Here is a 26375-nt window from a genome sequence, read left to right on the forward strand (position 1 = left end):
TTTACGTATGAAACCTTTGTCTTTTTAGAACAGATTATAGTGTCTATTAGGGACTCCGGCGTGGCAGTTTTCCGCATTGGCTTTTTTACAATTTCAATGCCGTTTAGTTCTTTAATTATACCCGACAGTAATTTTGTATCCGGTTCTTTAGGTTTTAAAAAATCTGTGTTTACATCGCCGATACAAATATAATGGTTGTAGTTTACGAATGCAAATTGTAATACATCGTGCAAATAATTGAATGTGGTATAAGATATATTTGGCAGCCTGTACACCAACACAACAGCTACATTCTCTTTCTTGCAACAAATTTCGACTACTAATATTTCGATATGTTCGTCTAGTTTTAAAAAATTGTCAATTTCTATTATTATCCAAGGAATATTTTCTTTGATATAAAAGCAGATTCCACCCCTGTTGCATCGAGTTCGATCTTTCCTTACTATTTCGTAACCATGAAGTTCCACAACGTTGTTACTTACCCCGGGCTTTGCCCACGATTTGGTGATACCTTTTACATCAAAATTAGCAGGTGACATGATATGCTTAAATTCATCAAACGAGTTCAGTAGCCCTTGAGTATTTAGTTGACATATTTGTAAACCTCTGCTGAAGGTGTGAATGTCGTTTGCGAAGCCATCAGCGCTGGCTGTAGAGGGGGGTAGTTCTTGGAATGCGGCCTCAACTCTCCCACTCTCCTCCAGGTCACTCCTATCCGCGTAACTGTCAGCCATTGTCATAGAGGGGGGGAGGAGGCTTCTAGCATCAACCAGCGGACTACCTAACACACCAAACACATTTGCCAAATCCCATTCTGTTACAAGTCAATTCCATTCTCATGCGAAATATTGAAATTATCCGCAAGCTTCCAATATGGCACCGTTACCTACCGTGTCAATGATCTGCAGAAAACTTAACATGTTGTAATTGATGTTACTAGTGTTATAAGAAAGATATATATTAAACAGCAAGCTATTGTCAATTAGTTCTTTATTTACTGAAAACTTGAATTTATCCGCCATTTTTCAATATGGCGGACTTAGCAGGAGGGTGATCGCCAGGGACTTTTGATATGTTATTATTATTGTTATAAGGAAGCTATGCACCAAATTTCAGCTTGTTATGAATTATGATTCCCTCATTTCATGAAAATTTTCATTGTCCGCCATTTTTCAATATGGCGGACTTAGCGTACGGGTGATCGTAGGGGACCATTGGTATGTTGTTATTAATGCTATAAAGACGTTACATACCAAATTTCAGCTTGTTATGAATTAGTTCCTTTCTCTAAAAAATCGTCTGAAGTGAGTTAATCTAGTGGTTAATACTTCACCTACCACAACAGTTAAATAAGCGCAGAGCTGAAACTGTCACATCAATGAGATACCAGCATGGAGGAATGTATCTATCAAATTCAAGCAGATCACAGGTGTATTACAAGTGAAATTAACTGACATATGCATCATATCCACAATAAGTTAAGGAGACTTAATGACATTATAGATCCCAGTCACTTACAAGTCTGATTAATTGTAATTACATAACTTTAAGGAGACGGTAAACATTTCTCTCTCTCTCTCCTTCTCTCTGTGTTTGTGTGTGTGCACGTGCATACATAGGGTGCCAGAACTGAGGGATCAACTGTCCCTGAACTTTTGGATTGTACCTTTCATCTATATATATATATATTATATATATATATATATATAAATGAATGTATGTGTGTGGGTGTGTATATTTGTTTGTTCCGGCATAACTCTCGAACGCCTGGAGCAATTTCAATCAAATTTGGTTCACATATCACTTTCAATCTGGAAAGAATATTTTTCGGGTAAGGCACCCCTAGTGGTGGGGTAGGAAGGGGTGACATGTAAAAATAATTGAAAACCACCGATATTAAATTCTGCACAAACAGACATCCGTGACTCTATGCAATCCTGCACAATAATAGTGTTTCTCGGGTTGTCTAACACTCAGGCTGTGTTGCAAAAACTACTGATATTAGTGTGGAATCCATAGTTATGGATTAGACACTCCAAATGCGGTTCTGCTTCAAGTTCATCACCTATCGGCATGGGGGGGGGGGGGGGGTGAGAGGGGGTGAAAAATGAAATGCCACAAATGACCTACAATAGTGTCGAATCCATAGTTTTCGGAGTCGCTAAGCGAATTGGTGACATTCACGATCACATTTCAAATTAGTTACATTTTACACTATAGTTAGAACTCATTATTTCCCTGTCTAATATAAGATTGGGATACATAAATACCCGGGCAATGCCAGGTAATCAGCTAGTATATTATATAAAATGCATTTTTACTTAAATTTCAGTACAGAGAAGATCCAAGCAGGGGTGCTGGCTGTAACCAGGCCATCATGCTGGTCACAGATGGTGTTCCTTATAATTTCAAGGAAATATTTGAACTATACAACTGGGAAAATCTTCCTTATATGCCAGTTAGAGTTTTTACATATTTGATTGGTCGAGAAGTAGCTGACATCAGAGAGGTGAAATGGATGGCCTGTGCAAATCAAGGTATGTAATTTTTCCTTTCCCAGAGAAAGTTTATAAACGACGTGGGGGGGGGGGTCAAATCCAGGCATGGATGTTCACTACCACAAAAGAAAATCTGAAAATAAATGTAACAAATTACTCAAACATGAGGGATGCAGTGTTGTTGATGTTAACGGCCCAGAAGTTGGCCAAAGGCTAAGGACAATTAAATTCCTTATTCATTGGAAGCCAGTTGTAAGCAATGTTCACAAATGAAAGCAATCAGAACACTTAGAACTGGTAGGAGAAAACATTTACTGGGCTGTTGAATACTTACATCGTCTCACCACCCACCAACCCACTTCGCTCAACAAGCGAGCATCGATGAGCGCTAGTTACCAACAAATGCCAATCACTACGAGTGGAGTGTCACACAAGCAGATGCACTGGTCATTACAACTATATGCTGTTTACCCTCGAAGCACTTTTTAGAGTACTACATCCTAACTTCAGACCACTGTTCAAGAAGTTAAACTGTTTACATCTACTCAGTCGGAGCACTGGAGATAGACTGTTTTCTCTTGCGAGAAAGAAAACTTTTCTCTACTAGTGAGGCAAAACGCTGCACGAGAACAGTCCCTGGAGCAGCGTCTTCCACCCTCGAATCTTTGTATCTTGCTGCTCCAGGGGGAATTGTCCTTCCTTCCTATTGGTCAGTGGGCTATAGCCCCATCCATGAGTTTACACTGTGTTTGCACCATCACAGGACGACCTCTCGGCTGTGGGGGGTTAAATGTATTTTGTTCAAATTAATTTTCTTGTCAAGACTTCCTTCGAACATATCACTTCTGACAATTTCGTTTAGTTTATCACTTTCCTGGGTGGCTTAATATTTTGAGCATGACGGCATATTTCAAGCGGATCTTGAAGCGAAGTCGGAGTTCAACATTACTCGTTTTTCATGGTGTTTCCGAAGTGTCAAAATTGCAGCCAGGCAATCTGGAAATCTGAATTTATGATGTTGGCTCTGGTTCTTGTACACGTCTGTATGCAGGATTCTAGGCACCTGGGAGACGGTTGGCTTCAAGAAAACAGAAGACTCCTTGTTTTCGAAGTTCATGATGAAGGCGAGAGCCAAGTTCCAGCCGGAGGTGTTTGGACATTTAAATTAAATTTCTGGAATGCTGTGGTTAATGGTCCTCCCTTGCTCACCATCTGTATTTCCAATATTCGACATATGCTGAGTACTAAATTTATGGTGACAGGCCCAAAGGTAATTTGGAGGGAGATCAGAGTTTATTGCGAGACCACACTGGTTTCCTTATCTTGATGTGGGTTCTTTAATTAAGTCCACGCCTGGCTTCGTGGGAAAGAATGTTGGTTCATTTGAGATGGCTGTGTCATTTCTGGGAGCAAAGAAAAATCTTGGGGAAGTTTGATGCAAGACCGCAATTGCAAATCGGTCATAAGCTTGTAAAGTACTTGGGTCAGTTATTCATTTCCAACCAAGCTAAATAATATTCTAGTCCTTGTTACATATATGTAAAATCTTGCATAAAGTTTATGTAAACTGTGAATATGTAATGATTACTTAAAATTTTCCCAGTTGTAGAGAAAAAGTTGTGTTGGAGAGAGAAACATTGGATTAATGGACAATTATCTAGACTTAGCTCTCTGAAGTAGAACATTATCATAATGAATCTAATTAGAAATGTGTGCTATTATAACAAAAATAAGAAAATGACAGATGCTGATAATGTTGCGGATACCTCTTAAAACAAGTCTTAGTTAAATATGAGAATTATAATTTTGTACAAGGACCAAACTATTTCCATTAACAAAAAATGTATGTAATGTTTTTTTACATTCTCTATTTTATTTATATCTTTTACAAACTATTCTGAAAGTGTAATGATTTATGTACTGTTTATTAAGTAAATAATTATAATTTCTTTTCAAAGGGTATTATGTTCACTTAAGTACACTAGCTGAAGTGAGAGAGCAGGTACTTCATTATGTACCTGTTATGGCTCGACCATTGGTATTGAACAAGACCTTCCACCCAGTCATTTGGACACCTGTTTATGCAGACATCACTGTAAGTATAGAACATGCACATGTTTCAGTTCTTTAGTTCTGTTCTAAGTTCACTTATGCACAGATATGCCTCCACCAGGTTTTGAATACGCAATCTCCTGATTACAAGGCAACGATGTTGCCACTGTACCATTAGCAGGTCAACACACATACGCACATTGAGTATGTTCGCAGACATATTTGTACACGTTGCTATATACTTTCAATGGACAGAGTATTGAGAAAACGTTTATTGTTTCTTAACAGGGCCAACACAATATTGAGTTTCAGTTTTTTTGGTTTCAAATCCACTTTATGCACAGATATGCTAATCGGGACTGGACAAGTTTAAAGTGGGATCCAAACTACTATGTGCCTCCACCGAGTATCAAACCCAGGACCCCTTGATTACAAGGCGACAACGTTACCATTATGCCAATGGAGAAACCCTGACACAATATTGAGACCATTTCCAATACTGATACCAATATTGAACAAATGTAAAGCTTTTTTTTTCCGGATAGTTAGAAATTTACCAATTTAGCTATGTCATATGCATTATTAGATTTAAATCTTAGATTTCAACAATATAAAATTCATAGACAAATGACCTCAGCTTTCACTACCCATTTGAAACAAACATCGTATGAGAAATGTTCTATATTTTCCCCCACTGCTCTTTCTTCCTGTTTCTTTAATTTCAAAGGTCTACTGACTTCATTGCCATAGGTTATGGTGCCTTGGATGTAAGTGGTATTGTGTCATCTTTATTCCATAACCTATGATAATATACAGAGAACTAGGATCAAAAATAGCAGTAATGATAGCTGTAAACTGCAAAAGATAGGCACTGTGAGCCAACAGTAAACAACAACCACCTATGATAATGAATGCAGTGTGGCTTTTTCCATATGAAATTCAGATCCATGTTTACTGCATCACACCACAAATCAAATATATTTCTGATGTACATGTCTACAATTCATGGTGCATTGTTGAGTGATATTTATTTCTGTAGATAATTGAAATTATGTAACTAATACAGATAAGACAGATTAATGGATATCAATTGATATCCATGTATCAATGTCTCGGTTTATAATTAAATTACTGATAATTTTACATATATAGGCTGTAATTTAGTGTCAACTACCATTTTACTGCATTTTTAAATTCTTATTAATATAGGCACAATTTTTACATGCCAGTTTTGTAAAGCAGATGTCTGAATCTGCACTTTTTTCTAGGGTATAACCTATTGCTACTCACTTGCTTACATACATTAGACCTCCGCCTGTACACCAAAGTCTCCCTGAATCTGTACTGTTAATATCTTTCTTTGCACACATGCACAATAGAAATGCAGGTCATTGTTGCCTATGTGTAAATTCAATTTGGAGTCCGCTGTGTTAACATATGGGAGTGTAGCATTCTGCAGCTTGAAATAGAACATTTTGCGATTCATTTAACTTTCTGTCACATCTCACAGGGTTGGTCAGACACTGGTGTACAGAGGGTAAGTTACAATTTCTTTTGTGAAATGAAATCTACATTCATGTTGTTTAATTATTGATGTAATTTGTACCCTATGTTCAGCATTACCATTGTTGTGATTTCAACAGTATTCTAACACATTTTCCACATTCTATATTCACTTATGACAATCCAAAGACATAATATAATGACATGGTCTGCCTGACCCAGATGTACGAACCAAGTAACAAAATATGTGTACAGACGAAGGGTTAATTAAGGAAGCAAACAAATCATTGAGGTTTTTCTTGGAACATTTGGAATATTATATCACATTGGTACAATATTGGTTACTTGTACCATTAAATATCACATCAGTACTTTATCAATATCAGCTAAAATTTCATAGCAGGTCATACTGAAATAACCAATTGAATTTTAATTATTGTAAAAATATAAATAACTATTCCTATGAAATGGAAACATTTAAAATATTTTATTGTACTTTCTACAGGATCCAAAAATGACTGACTGGTATTGGGAGGACCTGCAGAGAGAATATCAGAAGGAAAGAGCTTTGCTATATAAGGGAGACAGGAACACCTATATTGAAACAGAGCATTTACTGGGACAAAAATTAGGAACAGTAAGTTTAGTTTCAAGTAACGGCCGTTTTTCTTTAAAAGCATTTTTATTAAGGGGGGAGAGGAACAGTTTCCCCTAGGTCCTTCTCTCAAGGCAGCTGGGGAGCACTGTTGTCAACTTAGCTCTTTTGAAGCCAGATCTGGCTCTTTCGTGCTCTTGTTTGGCTGTGAACTGTGGTCACCGCCCCCTGCCCCACTATGATGCCATCACTAGCCCTGGCCCACGTAGACCAACTTTTGCCATGAGCATACATTTTGCATGTGACGTGATATTATTATATTGGCTGCTTTCCTCCCCAGCTACTTTTATATAGCACTGTGGCTGAGGTGAAGATGACAATAGTGTTATCCGACAACCAAAATTACCATGGGATGCACTTTATCCAGCCTTCCTAAATATAGCTCCTTGAAAGTCAACTTTAGCTCAATTTAAGGTGAACTTTAGCTTTTTTATGTGCCAGAATAGTTGTAGGAGGCAAGGAGAAATGCATTACGCTTATGGGGGAATTATTTTATTCATTTTCTTGAGAATATCAAACTTCCGATGGCGGAAAAAACATATGATCGGGTAGAGGATCCAATAAAGATGACATTTTCTCTAGAAAAAGTCAGAACTCCCATTTGTTTAGCCGTAACTTGAATTTGAAGTTGTTTCTCCATAAGGAATATATGGAATTCTGTAAATACTTATTCATCATATTTTTCAAACATGGTATCTAGCTTAATATTCAACTTTAAAAACCACTTCCACTTCAACATGGGGAGAAATTCATACTCTCAAACCATGCGTGGATTTTCTCTAATAGCAGTGTCCATTCCGACGATATTGAAATAAATGTATGCCTGGTGCAAAATTGTCACACCTCATCTTAAACAAACTTGCCAAGTAATGAAAATAATTAATTGTACTGCCTAAACACTGGAATGCTCTCTATAATATATGTCCAAACATAATTTTACCCAGTGGCGTGCATACAATGTAAGCTTCTGAAGCATTGCTTCGGAATGCAATAACGTAACAATATATGTATTATGTCATTATAATCATACGATTATTCAATAACATCTAGATAAAACCGTTCCATTTCTTTGCTACATAATAGAACAAATACTAGCCCTGCAGGCCTGCACTGAGAAGCCAAACCGATCTTCCTCTAGCATCGATTCAGCAGTGGCATACAGTTGCACGTGCACCTCAAGGTCACGAGCAGTGTGCGTGAATTTCTGCTACAAACAAAGCTAGCATCGGACGCGTAGACTCTATAAAGAGACAGAGAGAGTATCGGAGTGTTTCAACTCATATTGTTTTCGGTTTTCCTCAGTTTACGGGTTTGGTTTGCCGAATGTATGTGAAAGTGTGTGAAAATACCAGGTAGTATCTAGTAATATAGAACAATGTGTACTATAAAAGAGCATTTGTCCAAGCTGTTTTCTGCTCGTTCTTTCTCAGAAAAAAAATGAGATAATTAAAAATGGATGGCCAACACCAGAACTACCAAACTTGGTTCAAAAGACCAGTAAATTCACTAGACATTTTCAGAATAATATGTATACCAAATGTGACTGGTTAGCTGGTAGCGCTGAGTTAAATACGGTGTTTTGCAAAGATGGGGAAATTGATGAATGGACACTCACAAACATCCATGCCGCTAACAATTTCGCCACGGGGGCCGGATCTTAAATTACATATTATGTCATCACAAAATAAAGTTGTTGTTTTTTTCATGCAAAAACTAGTACAAAATAACGAGAAATTTCGAATTTTGCATAATTCGGAGGATAATTAGACTCCCCGAAAGTGTCGAGAGGCATTTTTGCGGAGCCCGTGAAAGACTAAAATGCCGCAAAGCAGTGGCGTACGGTGTTTTTTATCAAGGCAAGCCTGCTCCTTGATTTACTATTGTTTATTTAAAAATTATATATTCAGTGCTTCGGGTATCTAAATGGTCACTACACGCCACTGATTTTACCAGATCAATGTAGTCAAACTTTACAGTTAAAAAAATTCTCTGCTTATTTACATGTGTATCAGAATATTAATGATCTAAAACTATTTATGCTCTGTAATGTTTGCTGTAAAATAGCATTCCAATGTTAGGAGTATATCACAAAGATTTGAGTTTGATTGATTTATTAAATTGGTGTTTTAAGTCCACTTTATGCACAGTAAGGCTAATCGGGACTGGACCTACAGTTTAAAGTGGGATTCGAATCACTATGTGCCTCCACCAGGTATTGAATCTGGGACCTCTTGACTAGAATGTGACAACATCACCAATATGCCATCGGAGAGGCCTTCAAAAGATTTAGTACCTCCCTGATGGTGCAGTGGTAGCGTCGTCACCTTATAATCAAGGGGTCCCAGGTTCAATACCCGGTGTAGGCACATAGTGGTTCAGATCCCACTTTAAACTATAGTTCCAGTCCCGATTAGCCTTAATGTGCATAAAGTGGACTTAAAACACCAAATCAACCAACAAAGATTTAGTTTGGATATTTCTGCTCAAAGTGGAACTGGCTAAACATTAACTATGGTAGCAATAATTTCACCAGTAATTATATAATCATAAGCTCAAGCTTAGCCAAATTTGGAAAGAATGTTCACAATTATCTGTAATAAATATGGCTGAGAAGATACCACTGATATCCATACCGATACTGATTCCCACCAATACCGATGCTTGTGAATTGTAACTATTAAAAATTGTTCAAAATATTCATTAATATTAGTGGATGTGTATTCCACTCCAATTATAAGCATCAATTTACCATAGTTTTGGTTTAAAATATTAAAAAATTACATCATAATATAAAAATACCTAGTACGTAAATACAAAATATAGTTTTGTCACATAATATTGGTACAGAATGAATGGAAACTTTGAATTTTGCATAACTTCCAGGATAATTAGTTTCTGCAAAAGCATCGTGTGGCATTTTTGTGGACCTTGTGAACGATCAAAATGCCAGAAAAGTATAGATCGATATTGGTAAATAAATTCTAACAGATACTTTCTAATCCGATACCACTGAGTTTGAGTTTCTGTTTTAAGTCCACTTTATGCACAGAAAGGTTAACCGGGACTGGACAGTTTACAGTGGGATATGACCCACCGTGCAATGTGCCTCCACCAGGCATTGAACCCAAGACTCCCTTGATTACGAGGCAGCAAAGTTACCACTACACCATCGGAGAAGCACATCAATATCACTGGTATTACCCAATACCATTACATTGGCATTGGCTTAGCCCTAGTAATAAATGAAAGTTTTGTGTTAATTGTTGACTTGTACAATATTTACTCCCCCCCTGCCAATAACTTTACACATTTCATGAAGCATCATGAGGACAATTGGAAAGCTACTTTAAAGAAACAGCAGTGCACTCTGGTCTAGAAAGCCAGAAAACACTAGCAATGGATCTTGATGCACTATGACCACTGGTTGATCCAGTCCTTAAATGTAATGTTTTAGAAGCTTTTTCATTTTGCCTAGTTTGTACCTACTGCCTATTTGTAATGTTAATGTCTTTTTTGCCATTTTCAATTATTTTTTTAATTATGGAACTAATTTTTCTTTCAAAAACGTTATTTATTAGCATATTATGGTGTTGCCACAGACAATTACAAAGTTGGATAAAAGAGGTGAAACTCTTGTTGTATCAATGAATGTCTTCGAAGAATCAGTACAGCAGCTAATTGAACTGTCAGGAAAAAAGTTAGCTGTTGCAGAAAAGTGCAAATGTGTAATGAGTTCAAATGTGGAATAGAAAAAGTGGAAACTTGATTCATTGAATTAAAATTTTTGGGTGCATCGGCACATCAGGCCATTTTGCACCCTTCGATGAATATGGGAAGATCTCCTTATCTAAAGCCCTTACCTTAAATTTAAAAAGATAAAAAAAAAGAGGGGTAAAAAGCCCCTCAAAAAGTGAAAACTATTTGTGATATTCTTAAAGGTGGAAATGGTGTGAATCTGATTATAATAGCCTGTTTCATGTATACTCCAATTACTTCTGTTTAAGTAGAGAGATTATTTTCTGTTATGAAAAAGCATTCTTTTTGATTGTCGAAAACTTTAAAAAAAACAAAAAAAAACACATAGTTATGTGCAATTAAGACAATACAGAAAAGTAAAAAAGTTATCCTTGTAGATTTTAAATTTTTGTATTAAATTAGAATTTGCCACTTTTTCGGTTTATTATCTCTTCTTTTTTGCTTTCGGTGTATATTTTCCACCTTATAAATGCCTTTTGGCCTGCCTATTTTAACCTAAATATATGGATGAACTTTCAGGCTCTAGTTATGTGTAATAAACTAAGGTTTCGCACAAACAATTCTTCATGTGTTTAATGTTCATTTTCCTCCCTTAGAAACTTGAGGATGGTGAGCCAGTAGCATATCAGTTAATGACTTCTATATCAATGCCTGTTTACGACAGGAGGGAAAATGCGGTAAGTACTTTATCTATACTATTTTCTCATTCATACTCCTTTCAAATCTTTGCATGCTTAATCAAAACTTTATACATTAATGTTAAAAATAAGATCTGGAGGATTGTAAATAGGGACAAATAAGGAAATATGGAAATATTTTCTACAAACCATACATGCAAAATATGTAAACATTGATCAGAGAATATGTAATCTTCATATATTTCTCTGTTTTTCCTATTTGTAGGCTTGATTTGTGAATATACATACATAATCTTACTGGATCCTACAGCTGAGAAAATTAAGGGATAATTAAGGAAAATAAAGCTTTTAAAGCAGCCAAATTATTTATCCATACTGTACTTGTATTTTCCTCTACTTTTAAAATGCTATTTCTGCCAGTTTTGGATAATTGCAACAGGAAGGATGAATTATGATTGGATGAAACTGAGGAAGATATACTCAAAAAAGGAACAGCCAGATCCAACTTGGAGTTGAACCCAGAACTTCCAGTGGCAATCCTGAATATGCTCAGCCACCAAGGTGGCTTCAACCATTCTAACAACATTGTGTATTTTTTCCAGATCATATAGTATGAGATTGGGTTTTGTAACAAAACATACATAATTACAGTAATGCATTTTGAGACAAAAGGTTGTTTTTATTGCAACAGATTTATTCTCATTAATCATGAATTAAGAAATGTGTATATTTTCTAATTTGTTGCAATTCTATGTATTTTTAAAAACAACCAAATGTGTTTTTGTGTTATTAGACTATTTTAAACAATTTATCAGACTATTAAAAAACTAATTTCTGGTGGTCTTTTACTCTGTTAAAAAAAAGCACATATGTATTTTATCTCAAATTTATTATGGCCAGAATTCTTACACCATAAGCTATGTCTGTATTAGTGGAAAAGAAATTTCTGTAGATCCTTGTCAGCGAAATCTGCATTTTGTATACTCTATTCAACAGCAACATACATGGCGAGAAGTTGTACTCATAACAAAGATTAGACAGCAGATTACTTCGATGAGGGTCCACAAGGCTTGTTTCTCCGTATGACAAGTGTCCAAGGGAGATTTCCAACTGAAGCAATATGCGACACTTCATACATGTGACACATGTCATTTAGGAACAAGCCAATCAACAGCAACATTTCACACCATAGCGACATGATAGCTCCACAAGCCCATGATCAATTGGTGAAATCACTTCAGTGTGAAATCTCCTGTACTCTTTAGTGGCAGATGAGATATTTATATCCCGTCATTGGTAAAGCTGTTGAGGTCGAGTGGGATATATATATATATATCGCAGCACCACTTGGCAGCAATTAACATGCCATTTCTTGAAAACTACACATGATATGTTAATTCTGTCTTTTTTTGTTCATTAGTATACATATGAAGATATGACATACTAGAATTACAAAACAATATATCCATTGTTACTATTATTAACAAGTGAGATTTGAAAAAGCCCTTTCTTTCCTTCTTGGTATTATAGGATAGATTTTACCTCCCGATGGAACACTGGTAATGTCGTCACCTTGTAATCAAGGGATCCTGGGTTCAATACCCGGTGGAGGCACATAGTGGTTCGGATTCCACTTTAAACTGTAGGCCCAGTCCCGATTAGCCTTACTGTGCATAAAGTTGACTTAAACACCAAATCAATCAATTATAGGATAGATTTTATGAAACGCACTGTAACTCCTCAACAACCGCTTCTTTCTGATATATTTCACTTCTACATGTAATAATGAGAACAAAGGAACATTTTAAGAATGTGTGAAAATTTTCAAAATTTTCCAAAACTATGGTACTTGAATATGTTCCATAATTTGCTGCTCTTATACATTGCTATTATTTTTCCCCCAACAAGTATCAGTCTGTTTTTAACTAAACTTTGCATGGTTGTAGGAATGTACCCTTGCTACATACATTTTTCATTCACCTCAGTGGTGGTGGTCACGAGGGTGTGTCAAATACAATTTTTTTTAAAAAAATTGGTCTTCTTCTTCCTTTAAACTCATTGGGATGCACAATGTATAAATTTCACCTCCACTAAAAGCCCTTTCATTCCAAAGAAAAACAAAACCAATTTCATCTCTATACAACAAGTAGTTCTCAAGCTACAGTTTATTTGTGCTTCGGGCCAAGTTTGAAATGCACACGCTTGAAAAGGTCCCATCCTGTCTGCTAACGATTAATCATGGTGGTGACTACATAGAAACATAATGCATGATGTATGGATTCTGGTCATACATAATAAGTGACAAATATAAATTGTGTCTCAAAAAGATGGGTCATTTTAAAAGGTGGTATAGGGGTGAGAAAAAATAGTTGCAAGAGATTTAATCATGGAAAGGATGCACGATTTCCCTTGACTGCAGGAATGGTTGCTTAGAAAAGGTCGTCATCTATTGGATGTATTCTTCAAGACATACACCTATCCATCTCTCCAGTGGTATGTATGTTTCTAATGGCATCTCCGCACTATTGATTTCCATGATTAAATCTCTTGCAACTATTTATTCTCTTCTCTAAACCTGTGTTTGAAAATGTTCCATCTTTTTGAGATACCCTTTATATGCCCTTTTTTATAATAAAAAGGCTAATGGAACCTGCTTTACGAATAGTCGCTATTTATATATTTATGCTCCTACATAGTACTGCACATAGTAGCATATGTGGAAATTACACTGATTATTCTCATTCTTTCTGATGGTTCCTGTTGTTTGACTGCAGAACATCACAGAGCGTGTACTCATTAGTGAGTCACATTGGGTTGAATTAACCAGAGAGGTACAACAATTGTTTTCTGTAACAACGTAGAGAGCTGGTTTCATACTTTAGTCAGTGGTGTATTCTCTGTAGTGGAGGTTTAGACTGCTAGTGTGGAAATTAATATCTAGGTATTTCTCAACTTGTGTTAGTACTATATTAAAGAACAGGATGAAAGAAAATTGATTGTAGATTTAACAAGTAGTTGAAGTAGTAATGTTTAGTGTAACCAATCTTATTCGACAAGTTGAAGTGTGTGTTTTAACATCCTTACTCTGATTAAAAATGTACCTGTCCATCCTTAATGACATAAAAAGATTGGAGTCAAAATTAATTCTCGTGAAGCAAAAATATCAATCTGAAGCAAAAATATCAATGTGAAATAGCATGGGAATGGAATGTAGGAAAGTATCAATTTTCAATCTTGTAAAATTGGTAAAATGAGCCAATTTTACAATAAGGTTCAAATATATAGATAAGGAAAATATTAATAAATACCTGAAAGTGGTTCTGTTTCCAATATGTAATGTTTTGGCCAAATGTACCAGTGGCGCCAACTTATATGGGCCTGTGCAACCCAAGCCCACCCAATAATTTGTTATGCAATTATAATTTTTACATACAAGGCGTGTCAGGAAACTAAAGATACAACACTTATATATCTTATGGAAAATATGTAAGGCATAAGTTGACAACACTGACAGTAACTTTGATCCTTACTCTTTCCAGTAGTGTCCATTTACAGTGTTGCCCTGAGTCTTATCAGTCACACTTGCTGATGGCTGCAGCAATAAAGAATCCCGCCAAATGCGATGTGTGGATTGTGATGCGGTTTCTCCAGGCAAGAGGCGAATGTCCAGCACACATTCATCGTCAAATTGGAGCAGTTTATGGGAACATTATCAACCATCAAAATGTGATGAAGTGGTGTCGTGCCTTTAATTCCTTTAAGAAGGTCATCACAGATGACCTCCCCCTCCTGAATTTGTCATGGATATCTGACCTACCTCCCGCGAAGGCACGACATGACACCACATTTTGACGATTCATAATGTTCCCATAAACTGCCGCAATTTGACGATGAATATGTGCTGGACATCCGCCTTTTGCATGGAGAAACTGCATCACAATCCACACTTTACATTTGGTGGGATTCTTTATCACCGCAGCCATTTCCAGCACGTGAGACTCACCCACGGCTAAGCGCAACACTGTGAATGAACGCTACTGGAAAAAGTAAGGATCAAAGTTATTGTCAGTGTTGTCATGTTATGCCTTACATATTTTTCCAAAGTTATTTATCACTTGTATCTTTAGTTTCCTGACATGCCTCGTATTTGTTATTGTGATTTATGGTGTTAGTGCTTATTGAAATCAGTAAAAAACTGATTTAAAATAAATAACGATGCATTGTTGGTATGCGTTAATATCATGATACATGGGAAGGAGAATGTCTGTTTTTTTTTTGTAAAATTTTAACTGATGATAACGATTAAACAACCACTATGTTATACAAAATTTAAAAAATTGGATACATAATTATAAAATAAAACAGTGGATTCTACAATCTTATACATCAACATAAATTCAAATTGTAGGTTTCAACAAGATCAGCTACTAAACCTCTTGCCTTGCTTAGGCATGTGAGAATTGAGATATACCTATGGGAATATCTGGGAATTTTATAAGCTATATTATTCAAAAAGTATTCACTGTCAACTTGGAAATTTAATATCTTCTCTACAAAATTTATCCTTTTCATTTTTCTTCTTTCTTCTAAGGAAAACATATTCAACTGTGATAACCATTCAGAGTAATGTCGGTCATAGTAATTTTTTTTAAACTTTGTGCATAATAACCTGATAAAAAGTTTACTCATAACCTCATAATGACTCGTGAAATTATATTGCTGAGACCATTAACTTACCATGCACAAGTATGGTCAATTACAATAAAAGGTGTTGGAAATAATTTCAAAATGAAAGATTAAAACATTAATATGGTGGCATGGAGGAGCATTTGGATATGTAAAAAATATAACACTGTCTAGAATGATGTAAAATTATTACTCAAAGAAAAAAATAACATTTAGGCATAAGACTTCCAAAGCTTAATTTTCATGTTTCACTTAACTAGAGTATCATTTTACTAAAATTTTTATGTCTTGAAAATGATCATAAGATGTTACGAACATATAAAATCAATGATAAGTCGGATATCTGGTTAACATTTTTAACAGAGTAAGGAAGGAAATCAAAATCTGCCTGTAGATTAGCAGTGTTAGATTGTTTTTAGACAAAAGATGTAATGAACGCATTGCTAGGCTAATAAATGTAATAGGCTATTAACATTAGTGTAGAACAGTAGAATAGAATACTAATTTAATTTCAGTGTTGTAACAAGAATAGTTTTATGCGAGCCATAAACATATGGACTTGCATTACTTCTTCTAGTGAAAGAGTGTAGAGTTGACGTCTATCTTCTCATATCATGGATATTACTTTCATTATAAGTACAATTAATACTTTTATTATAGCTATAAGACATCACCTTTCATACAAGTATTTGTATTTTGTATTTTTGTTATTTTATTGTGCATTTCTGCCACTTTTGGCTAAATGTGTTGATCAATTATTAATATTCACTTCAGTATTTTATTTCTCTCCTTATTTGATTGTAATTTTCTAAGATAAAATTTGTGATTCATTTTTATGCTACATTAAATATTGACATATTACAGAATATAACTTTGATACATTCATCTGTAGTTTATATGAAATGTAAATTTACTTTACTTCAGTTCTCTGCCACTTTTGACTAATCACGAGATATATTTGTAAGATGTATGTATGTACACACACACACTTAAGTTCTTGTTTTTATAAACAACATAATATGGCACATCATTTTTGTATTTCTCTTTATAAACATGAAAAAACCGTGAAATGGATGTACCAAAAGTTTTCATTCTAAATTGTATCAATAGTATTTTGTAACAGATGTTACTTTTCTAGTTATATTGTTCTTAAAGATGAAAACTAATATTATAAGCAGGAAAAGTTACACTAACAAAAAAGCTTGAATAATTGAAAATGCATATTATCATTCATGATACAGTGCAGTGAGCAGAGTTTCATATCAAAGCAACGAAGATTACCTCTTTTATTTGGAATTAATTTTGAAGGCCCAACTGCCACATGATGATGTCACCGTAATGTTGTTAATTTTAGAATGGACTGGTGGGGCTTCATTTTCCCCTGCATTCGGTAGCCCCTGGGGTCCTGAAGATGTATCCATGGAATGGGAAAGGGTGTTGAGTGGGCTTGCAGTCAGATATTAAACATATATTTTACTGCTATGTAATGTTCTGACATGAACGTAAATGTAAACAGTTAGTACAGTAACTGATAAATTAACTGTACTTAAGGGTTAAATAAACAGGAACTGATTCAGCTTGAATTGTAAGTTTTTGATATTGGGTTTCTTGTATATTTCTGATGTAACTAGACAAATATATATATATTCATTTCATAAGTCCTTTGTTAGGATTTTCTGAAATGGAATTTAGGGGTCAATTACTTAACTAGTAGATATCAGACATAAAAGGTAAAAAAAAGAAAATGCATTAGGTAGATCAGGTTAATAATTGTACTAAAATTGTTTTTCATAAGTTCCTGATACTTAATCATTTCTGCCAGGTATACTGTAATTAGAATAAGTTATTCTAATACAAGTCAGCCATATTTGTATGGGTGTTTCCCTTTCACTGGCATTTTATCAAGATAAATCTGTGTGTATGTAAAGGGTGACATAATGGCTGTTTTTTATTATAACAATTTTGCTTTGTTTTACATATGGAGCAATATACAGTTATACATTTGAAACTTATTGAGCAGTTTCTACACTGGAAGCAGGAAAACTGCTGTCAAACAAATTAAATCAACTAAAACTATATTTATCTCAGGTTTTCCACAATATTTTAAAATATTTGTAATTGATTTTGTTAGTAACAAGATTATTTATATATATATATATATATATATATATATATATATATATATATATATATATATATATAGAGAGAGAGAGAGAGAGAGAGAGAGAGAGAGAGAGAGAGAGAGAGACAGGCAGGCAGGCAGGCAGGCAGGCAGGCAGACAGACAGACAGACAGAGAGAGAGAGAGTTACTTGCATAAATAATGTGTAAGGTTATAATGTAGGGATGGGCTGATATGAAATTTTGGCTGATACTAATAAGGCACTGATATAAAATTTACTGATAACCGATATTCTACTGATCCAATATAAAATTTCACCTCAATAACTGTATGTTACCATATGAACCAAGCTTTTGCAATGTAAAAAAATGGCATATTTAGACATTTACTTTTTTAAAAAGTATGGAATGGAGACTATCTGTTTGTGTCCATAAAAATTATAACAAACTGCACAATATTGCACTAAATTGTAAGATATTTATAGATATATCGGATCGGTAAAATTATCGGCAATTTTACCAATAAACCGATACACAGGTATGACTATATCAGCCGATATCGATAGAGTACCAATGAATCTGTCTCATACCTATTGATATTTTGGTATGTTGTAAGATGGGGGAAAATCCAACAAAGGTTGTGGATTCCTAATTGTATTCATCTCGATATTAATTTGTGTGTTATGTGCAGCCATTCTAGCCAAAGTCAGGGTTCCTTCACACCACTATGTGGAGCGTTAGTACAGAAATGTATTACATACTCACGAAATGTGTCATAGATAGTCCAGAGGTTGTCCATGGTCATGTGTGAAGGAACCCTTCATCCATTTACACTTGCAAAGATTAAAACAAACATCCATCAAAATTGCCATCTAGTGAATCAATGTATGATAACAAGGAGATGACCTGCAAAAGCTACATATTTTTCACTTTAACTTCTTGACTTTAACTTCATCTAAACCTACAGCACTGTCTCCTGCACGTACCAGACATTTTCTTAGAACTTGCATCATTCACAGTTCATAGTAGTGTGTGAAAATTTCATAACATATGTAAAAACCCTAACAGGATATAAGGTAGGTCAGCTTGGATGTTAGTACGAGGGTCATTCGGAAAGTAACTTCCATTTGGGTATAAAAGACACACCAGGACCTTGTGAGAGATTTTATTATATAGAACTGAAAGAGACAACTCTAAGCTATTTTTCTACATAAGCACCATTTCTGTTGAGACAGTTATCATATCAGCGAACAAGGTTTGCAATACCCATGTCAAAGAAATCTGCTGCCTGTGCATTCAGCCGCCTGTGCGTCCATCCTTGAAAGCACGACACCATTGCCGAACAGCACTGTCACTCATGATGTTCTCCCCATATACAGCACAAATCGCCCGATGAATTTCAGCTGCTTTCACCTTTTTGGCCGACAAGAAGCGAATCACTGCACACACTTCACAGTCGGCGGGATTTTCAATTGCAGTGCCCATTTTGCACAGCTGTATGAACTTGTACTGAGCCAGGCTACACGGCTGTGCATCGTTCATGCTGTTAACCCCACTCTTCCGCACGCTAGAATGAAACAGAACCAACAACAACATCGTCTGCTGTGAGCTCAAGGACAGTGTTACTGCATGGCTGAATGCACAGGCGGCAGATTTCTTTGACATGGGTATTGTAAACCTTGTTCGCCGATATGATAAGTGTCTCAACAGAAACAGTGCTTACGTAGGAAAATAGCTTAGAGTTGTCTCTTTCAGTTGTATATAATAAAAACTCTCACAATGTCCTGGTATTTCTTTTATACTAAAACGGAATTTACTTTCCAAATGACCCTCGTACAAATATTTGACTGAAGTTAAAAATGACTCCATCTGTGGTCAGCTTAGTAAATTACAGAATAGCTACTTACAATTGTTCAGACATCTAAATAACGAGATACTCTAGTATGAACATGATAGCATTAACAGGAAGATGATACAGATTAATTTGTACTGTATAAGTATCAGCTAATATGACCACATTGATGCATTAGTAAAATTTATTCTGACTGCTATGCAGTTAAATGCAACTGGATGAATAGTGACTCTACATTAATAAAATTGATAAATGAAAAATGTATAAAAAAGATCACATTTGATTCGAACAAGTGTTCTCGGGTTATCTGCCAGGTTAAATCAGCATTAGAGGCTAACTTTTCGAGTTCATGCATTGCTCTCATCATCAGGGAACGTCGATTACAGACCAAGGGTGAGATTAAATGTGTTGTATTAAGAAGCGGAGCTTAGACTCTCTCTTGTCGGCGGTTTGCTCTGGATCCTGGTGTTCTATTGGCAGATGTGCTATATCACATTTGATCTTTCACATTTTGAAATAGACATTAATGAGATTGAACACTGTTCTTGTAATACCAGTTGAATGCAATGCACTTTTGTTGCCAAACTAAATAAATAAAAATGCAAATTCAAAAAACACCGAGAGAAAATCATTTCATGTATCTCCTATAATTTCATGTTGGCTTAACTATGCAAGGTATATATTTAGAAACAATTATTATTATTAAGCTTTGAAGCCTATACCAGTGCTTGTAAAGGTAAAAAATAGCATCAGGTTTCTATTTTGTAAGAAACAGTTATAAGTTCTAGTGTTATCTTCCAGGAAGTGATGCGGTTACAAAAAAGAACATGCAAAGTCATTTTTATTTGAATTCTGAAATGTAATGCAATATGCCAATTGTTAAGCTGGGTTTTCAAGATATTTACACAGTGATTACATAAATAGTAACTCTTATTGGTTTATAAGACATTTACATTTCTTCCGCAGTCAAGAATTGCTAATCTCCTTGGTGTTGCTGGAACAGATGTACCTGTACAGGACATTCAAAAACTGACAGCACCACATAAGGTGAGATATGTATATATGTGATCAATTTGAACTGAGCTATGTTGATATCATTGATGTATGAGGGTAAGTCAGTAAGTAGGTCACAAATATTTATTAAAAAAATACTACATGTGGTACTGACTTGAAAACTATTTCTATTTTTCAACATAATCTCTACCAACATTGATACACTTATCCCATCACTTTATCAGTCCCCTAAAACCTTCTGCATAAAAGTCTTTGGGCTGCTGTCCCAGCCACAGTCACACTTCATGTTCAACATGTTCATCATCTGCAAAACGTTTGCCACCACCGTGCGCACACTTTTCGGAAATTCAAATGATAATGCATTATGCTGCAGGCTAAACCATGAGGACACCCAATTGCAGTTATTATGATGTCTATTGTCACTCGCCTGTCAACTCGAATTATCTCCTCCACCTAAGCTATCTCCACGTACCCTCCTCAAGTACGGTCGCAATTTTTAAACTGATGTGTCATGTGTCCATCTGCTATCTAGCAACAGCTAACTAAATATCATAAAGCTGGATTATTCAGTCACCTAATGGCACCTTTAGAAACTACTCATTACTATTTTTACCTAACCCACATCAGTTTGAGACCTATTTACTGACTTCCCCTTCATATTTCAACAGGTACTGCATAAACAAGTAATGGTTTCAATTTGGAAGGGAGTTTTCAATAAATTATGACGTTTTTTAAGCACTTGATGCAAAATATACGAATATTACACGTCACTTTGCTTCGGTAAAACACAAACGCAACCTGGGATAAAGAAATAAGAAACTACTTACAAATTTTCGATTTCAGGCTTCAGCCATCTTCTTCCAGTAGTGCTCTTGATCATTTTTTTACCTCATTCTTTATTGATATTTTTTCTTTCCAGAATTGAATACAAATTGACATAATTTCTACAAAGTTTTATATTAACAAATTTGAATAGTTTTTTTACAATATTGTCTGATGATAACTTATTTATTGAATAATTTGAAATAAAATAGGTTTAAAACAATTGCTACTATGTTGGGATATGGATTGCAATGGTGAACAATAGATGGCTCTGGACTTATGAGTATTTTCTAACATTTTTCTTTATTGTTTCTGAATGTTTTACTGTGGTGGAAATGAGTTAATTTCTTGATCTCTTTTACAGAATTTATAATTTTATTTGAAACTGAGAAGATAAACCACATGTAGGAAGATAACAAAGTTTAATTTCTAATTGCCATAAAGAAAAATGTATGTAATTTCCTTTTATACAAGTAATAAGAGGACTAAATTTTTCTTGCCAAATGGCTTTTATATCAATATCATGATGATATTGATATATGGCGCTCAACATGGGCTTGAACTACACGAACCTGAATGTCCCAAACCATCCACTGCACAACTCAACCAAGACATTTTACAAGAAATTTTAAAATGTACATAAGTATGAAATTTTTCTTGTACAAATGATATAATTACAATTTGTTTTTTGAATATCCTGAACTTTTCTGTTTTGTTTTGAAACATTTACCTAAATAAATTTATTTCACAATGATTTTTTAGTTTTACTATGTTTATATGGAAACATACCAAGGCAAAATGTTATTTGATGTGAATTGAAATCAAGTGATAAAGATTGTGATGTGAAATTATGAAATGAACCCACATCATATTGAAATATGCTAGCTTAATAGCATAATGCTATACAAACAAGAATAGTAAATATGGTATAATACCTGAGTGAATGACTAATTCGCAAATGACAACATGCAACAATTCAATCATGTTACAAAATAGTAGTAAGTTCTACAAGAAATGTTAAAGAAATTCAGCGGGAAGCACTTTGCTACTTCCAATCTTAAAGCAATACAAGGAATAGTACAAACTCTTCATTTGTGAGCAAGATGCACATATATATATATATAAATATATTTATTTTTGCTGACTTCACATTGTCAACATGAATAAATGAGTTTAAGGAATAAATATTATGTATGCAGCATATTTGCAACTGAACGTGTGTACACCACATGTCATTCAAATGCCAATTATACGTGAACATGGACAAAAGAAGCCTATTGAAGGAGCATACAAATTTTACCTTCAGCAGTAACTAATTAAGCACTGGGCATATTCTTTTACATGTAAGTATTGTGGAATGCCATTTCGGTGCAATACCACCTTATTGATCTTGCAAATTTTAAAATTTTGGTTATTTGCGCTTGCATATATTATGCTAACTGAGTATTAACTATAAGTGAAAGCACAATTTTTGTTACCTAGTTATTCCGACTATTCACATACCATCAGTGTTTATGCTCATTGCATACCAAGATTGAATATTCAAAAATTGAGGCTGAATATCTTAACTATTCACAAAGAACAAAACATTTAAGGAAATATAGATCCGACGAGCTAGGTACAACTTACATTATACTGGAAAATAAATATTATGTGATTTTCTAACCTTACCTTGAGAAGTCTAAGTGTATCACATATACATTTTCATCACATTTAAGATACCACTCTACAGAGCTTACGTGTCTGTGTGTTTATCAAGTTACAAAATATTACCAAATTTACTTTACTAAGAAAATATTGCATACCTTGTACTTTACTATTTTTTTTTTTTTTTTACTATTAAATATATATATATATTTTACCATGCACTTATGTCTGAATAATTAGAAAAATTAAACAGTCAGTATACTTAAGCTAAAATGGGATTGCATTGATTAAAGTGATTATTTCAATGAACCAGACAAATTACTGTCTAAATTAGAAATACAATTTCTTTTTATTATTATTTTATACCATAAATATTGTTACGCCAAATGCCGTGCATCTACAATACTGCCACAGCAACTTTATAAAATCAAATTTTTATTTATATGTTTGTATCTATGTTGTACTAATTAAGCATGGACCACGAGTGAAATATTAGACCTAATTGACCACTCAATTTCAAGATTAAATATTCAAGTACAGTAAATCACATGAGACAGACTACTAAATACCTTACATGTGACTGAGACACTGAACGAAGTAATGGAATGGTGAAAATATAACTCACTATCTAGAAGTCAAACGTTACCCTAATTACTATAATGCCTTTGAAATATTTGTTTTTAACAGAGATTGATCTTTACCAATGTTTATTTTTACAATGCCAATACAATTTCAGGTAAGTTTTCTCAGTGTCATGTTATCAAGAACTTTGCAATCGATTAATAGCATAAAAGTATACAGCTGGCTGCAAATGTATCACAAAGTACATTGCACTTCACCATATTTACTCTCTGTAATCTAATCAACATTACATGTAATTCTAAAGAAAACACTTTTATAACATATTATAGTACCGAATCATTGTCTGCAGATAATTCAATGGAAGGCTAAAACATATAGATTGCTTCAAAAATGAGCATACATGTCTCACAATAATAGATAAACATGCAGAAATAATATCTTACTTTGCTGTCGTACAAACATGAATTCAGATCTCTGAAAACAATATGTAACACCTTGCAATAGCATGTGAATAAATATTTAGTACACTGTATCACATGAATGCATCTTATAGAAGTATGTGTCCATGGGTTATTTGTTTACTATTCTAAATACATGTTCTTACATACTAACACAAATATTTACTCATTTGTTATTATTCGGAGTTCAAGAATTTAACATAAAATGCAAAGACATCGGTATACAAATGCTAGACTAGCATCATGAATAATAATGTTATTTTCAGACAGGAAGAATATAAAAATAATGTATTTATTTTGCAGCTGACTGTACCAATAGCGATATTTAAAAACTGATACTTTTCACTTCTCAAACTTGATTTAAGGTTTTGCCAGCAAAGCAGTTTTCGTTACATCAACATACCTAGATGTATACACATATAGAGATATATATGAACATGCATACACTTATCGTCTCTAATATTTTTAACATACTACCTACCATTCAACTTCTTATTAAAACATAAATCATGGTCCTCGTATGAGAAAACAAAAGTAGTTAAGTTGCTTCAATGGCATTACTTTGCATTCATATGGTTAATTCTACTATTTAAACAATCCAACCACTGCATTATGGTAGTACTACAAAATTTTTGTACTGTTCTGGTTTCATCACGTTAATGAACATGGACAAGAGAAATAATGTTGCAGTGCACGTTACTTGACATTTCTTTTAACATATTACTTAGCACTTAACTTTTTTTTTTCTTCTTTTTTTTTTCTTTTTTTTTGAAAGACTATGAAAGAACAAGACAACATGTTTCACTGTAAATCACTTTTGAAAAAATTGCAATATATACATCTGGTTAATTTCACAAAGCACACTATTGACATTAAGGCAATACTAAGAATTTCGTGTGTGTGTTTTCAGATCCAAGATTGTCTGTATTGTTGCCTTTATGATCACCTTGCTTCTTCATTTTCACTTTTTTCTTTTGTGTCTCGTAGTCTTTGTTTCCTGTTTGCTCGGAACTTGCAGAACCAATTCCTTCATCTTCCGTACTGTTTGTAACATGCTTTATCTTAAAAGTTTTCCACTTTGTGTGTCTTCTGACATCTTCACTAAGCATTGGTAAGACTTTATCTTCTATGAAATACGCGTTCTCACTGTCGGAACTTCTACATCCAGCTTCCCTTCTAGATTTCTTTTTTCGCTTTTTCTTCTTTCTACTTTTTACTTTCTTCACCATTTTCTCTTGTTTGTGACTATCTGAGGAGTCGTTACTGCTACTGGATATCTTGGAGCTGGCAATGTTAAGTCGCTTTACATCATGTGTTTGATTTTGAGAAAAGTACGTAGAATTGTTCTTATGCAAACTGTTCTGATGATGTACGTTTACTTCCATAAATTCAAGCAAGCTTGCATTGATTTTACTACTCTCCTTAAGAGACTCTCTAATTTCACTTAAGGCATTAACTATACACTTGATGCTTTGTTCCACATTGTTCTTACTTTCTTTTTCCAAATCAAAACTGTTCGTGGCAATAATTACACTAGAAGGTGGACATGCATCATTTTCTGGGCACAAGAATTTACATACCTCTTCTATGTCTGTTGCATTGCTGTGTCTTTCTTGCTCAATTTGGATTTTTGATTGGCTAACTGCTTCCGTGTCTAACTGTCTAATAAGTGCAGACGTAGGAATCAAGATTGGTGAGTCATCCAATAGATTTCTTGAAGTACCTCTGTCTAGCATGCATCTCCCTTGTTTTTCTTCTAATTCTCCTAATCTTTTCTTAACACTCCCTAATTCTTGCAAAAACATTGATGTGGTTCCATTTTCACTTTTATTTAAAATCTTTCTCACTACCTCTTTGGTGTCTGCTAACTCCTTTCGAACTTCACTAATTGAGGAAGACTTGTCCTGGATCATTTTTCTACTCTCCTCATTTTTCTTTTCCATTATGTCAACATTTAGCTTTAAACAGGTTGTTTCCCTGTTTTGTTTATCTATCTTCTTATCTGACTTTTCACTCCTTTGACTACACTCCACTCTGTACTGTGCTAAATCCTTTTGCATTTGTTTCATTTCACTTTTCAATTCCTCAAACT

General features: G+C 34.5%; 2 protein-coding genes across 3 annotated transcripts in view; one reads left to right on the forward strand and one right to left on the reverse strand.

Moving 5' to 3' along the window:
- Window positions 1-26375, forward strand: part of stj (voltage-dependent calcium channel subunit straightjacket) — a 113675-nt gene that overhangs the window by 31738 nt on the left and 55562 nt on the right. For both annotated transcript variants that reach the window (XM_083132311.1, XM_083132321.1), the window contains exons 8-12: window positions 2333-2537; window positions 4457-4593; window positions 6559-6690; window positions 11061-11141; window positions 20727-20807. In XM_083132311.1, the coding sequence (XP_082988437.1) occupies window positions 2333-2537; window positions 4457-4593; window positions 6559-6690; window positions 11061-11141; window positions 20727-20807 (636 nt within the window). The remainder of the gene's footprint in view (window positions 1-2332; window positions 2538-4456; window positions 4594-6558; window positions 6691-11060; window positions 11142-20726; window positions 20808-26375) is intronic.
- mRF1 (mitochondrial translation release factor 1) overlaps window positions 4484-26375 on the reverse strand; it is a 109000-nt gene continuing 87108 nt past the window's right edge. The window contains exon 9 of the transcript XR_014442748.1: window positions 4484-4591. The gene's annotated coding sequence lies outside the window, so the exon portion shown is untranslated. The remainder of the gene's footprint in view (window positions 4592-26375) is intronic.

Source organism: Lepisma saccharinum, chromosome 1 (assembly GCF_977018435.1).
Source record: "Lepisma saccharinum chromosome 1, izLepSacc3.1, whole genome shotgun sequence".
NCBI classification, from domain to species: domain Eukaryota; kingdom Metazoa; phylum Arthropoda; class Insecta; order Zygentoma; family Lepismatidae; genus Lepisma; species Lepisma saccharinum.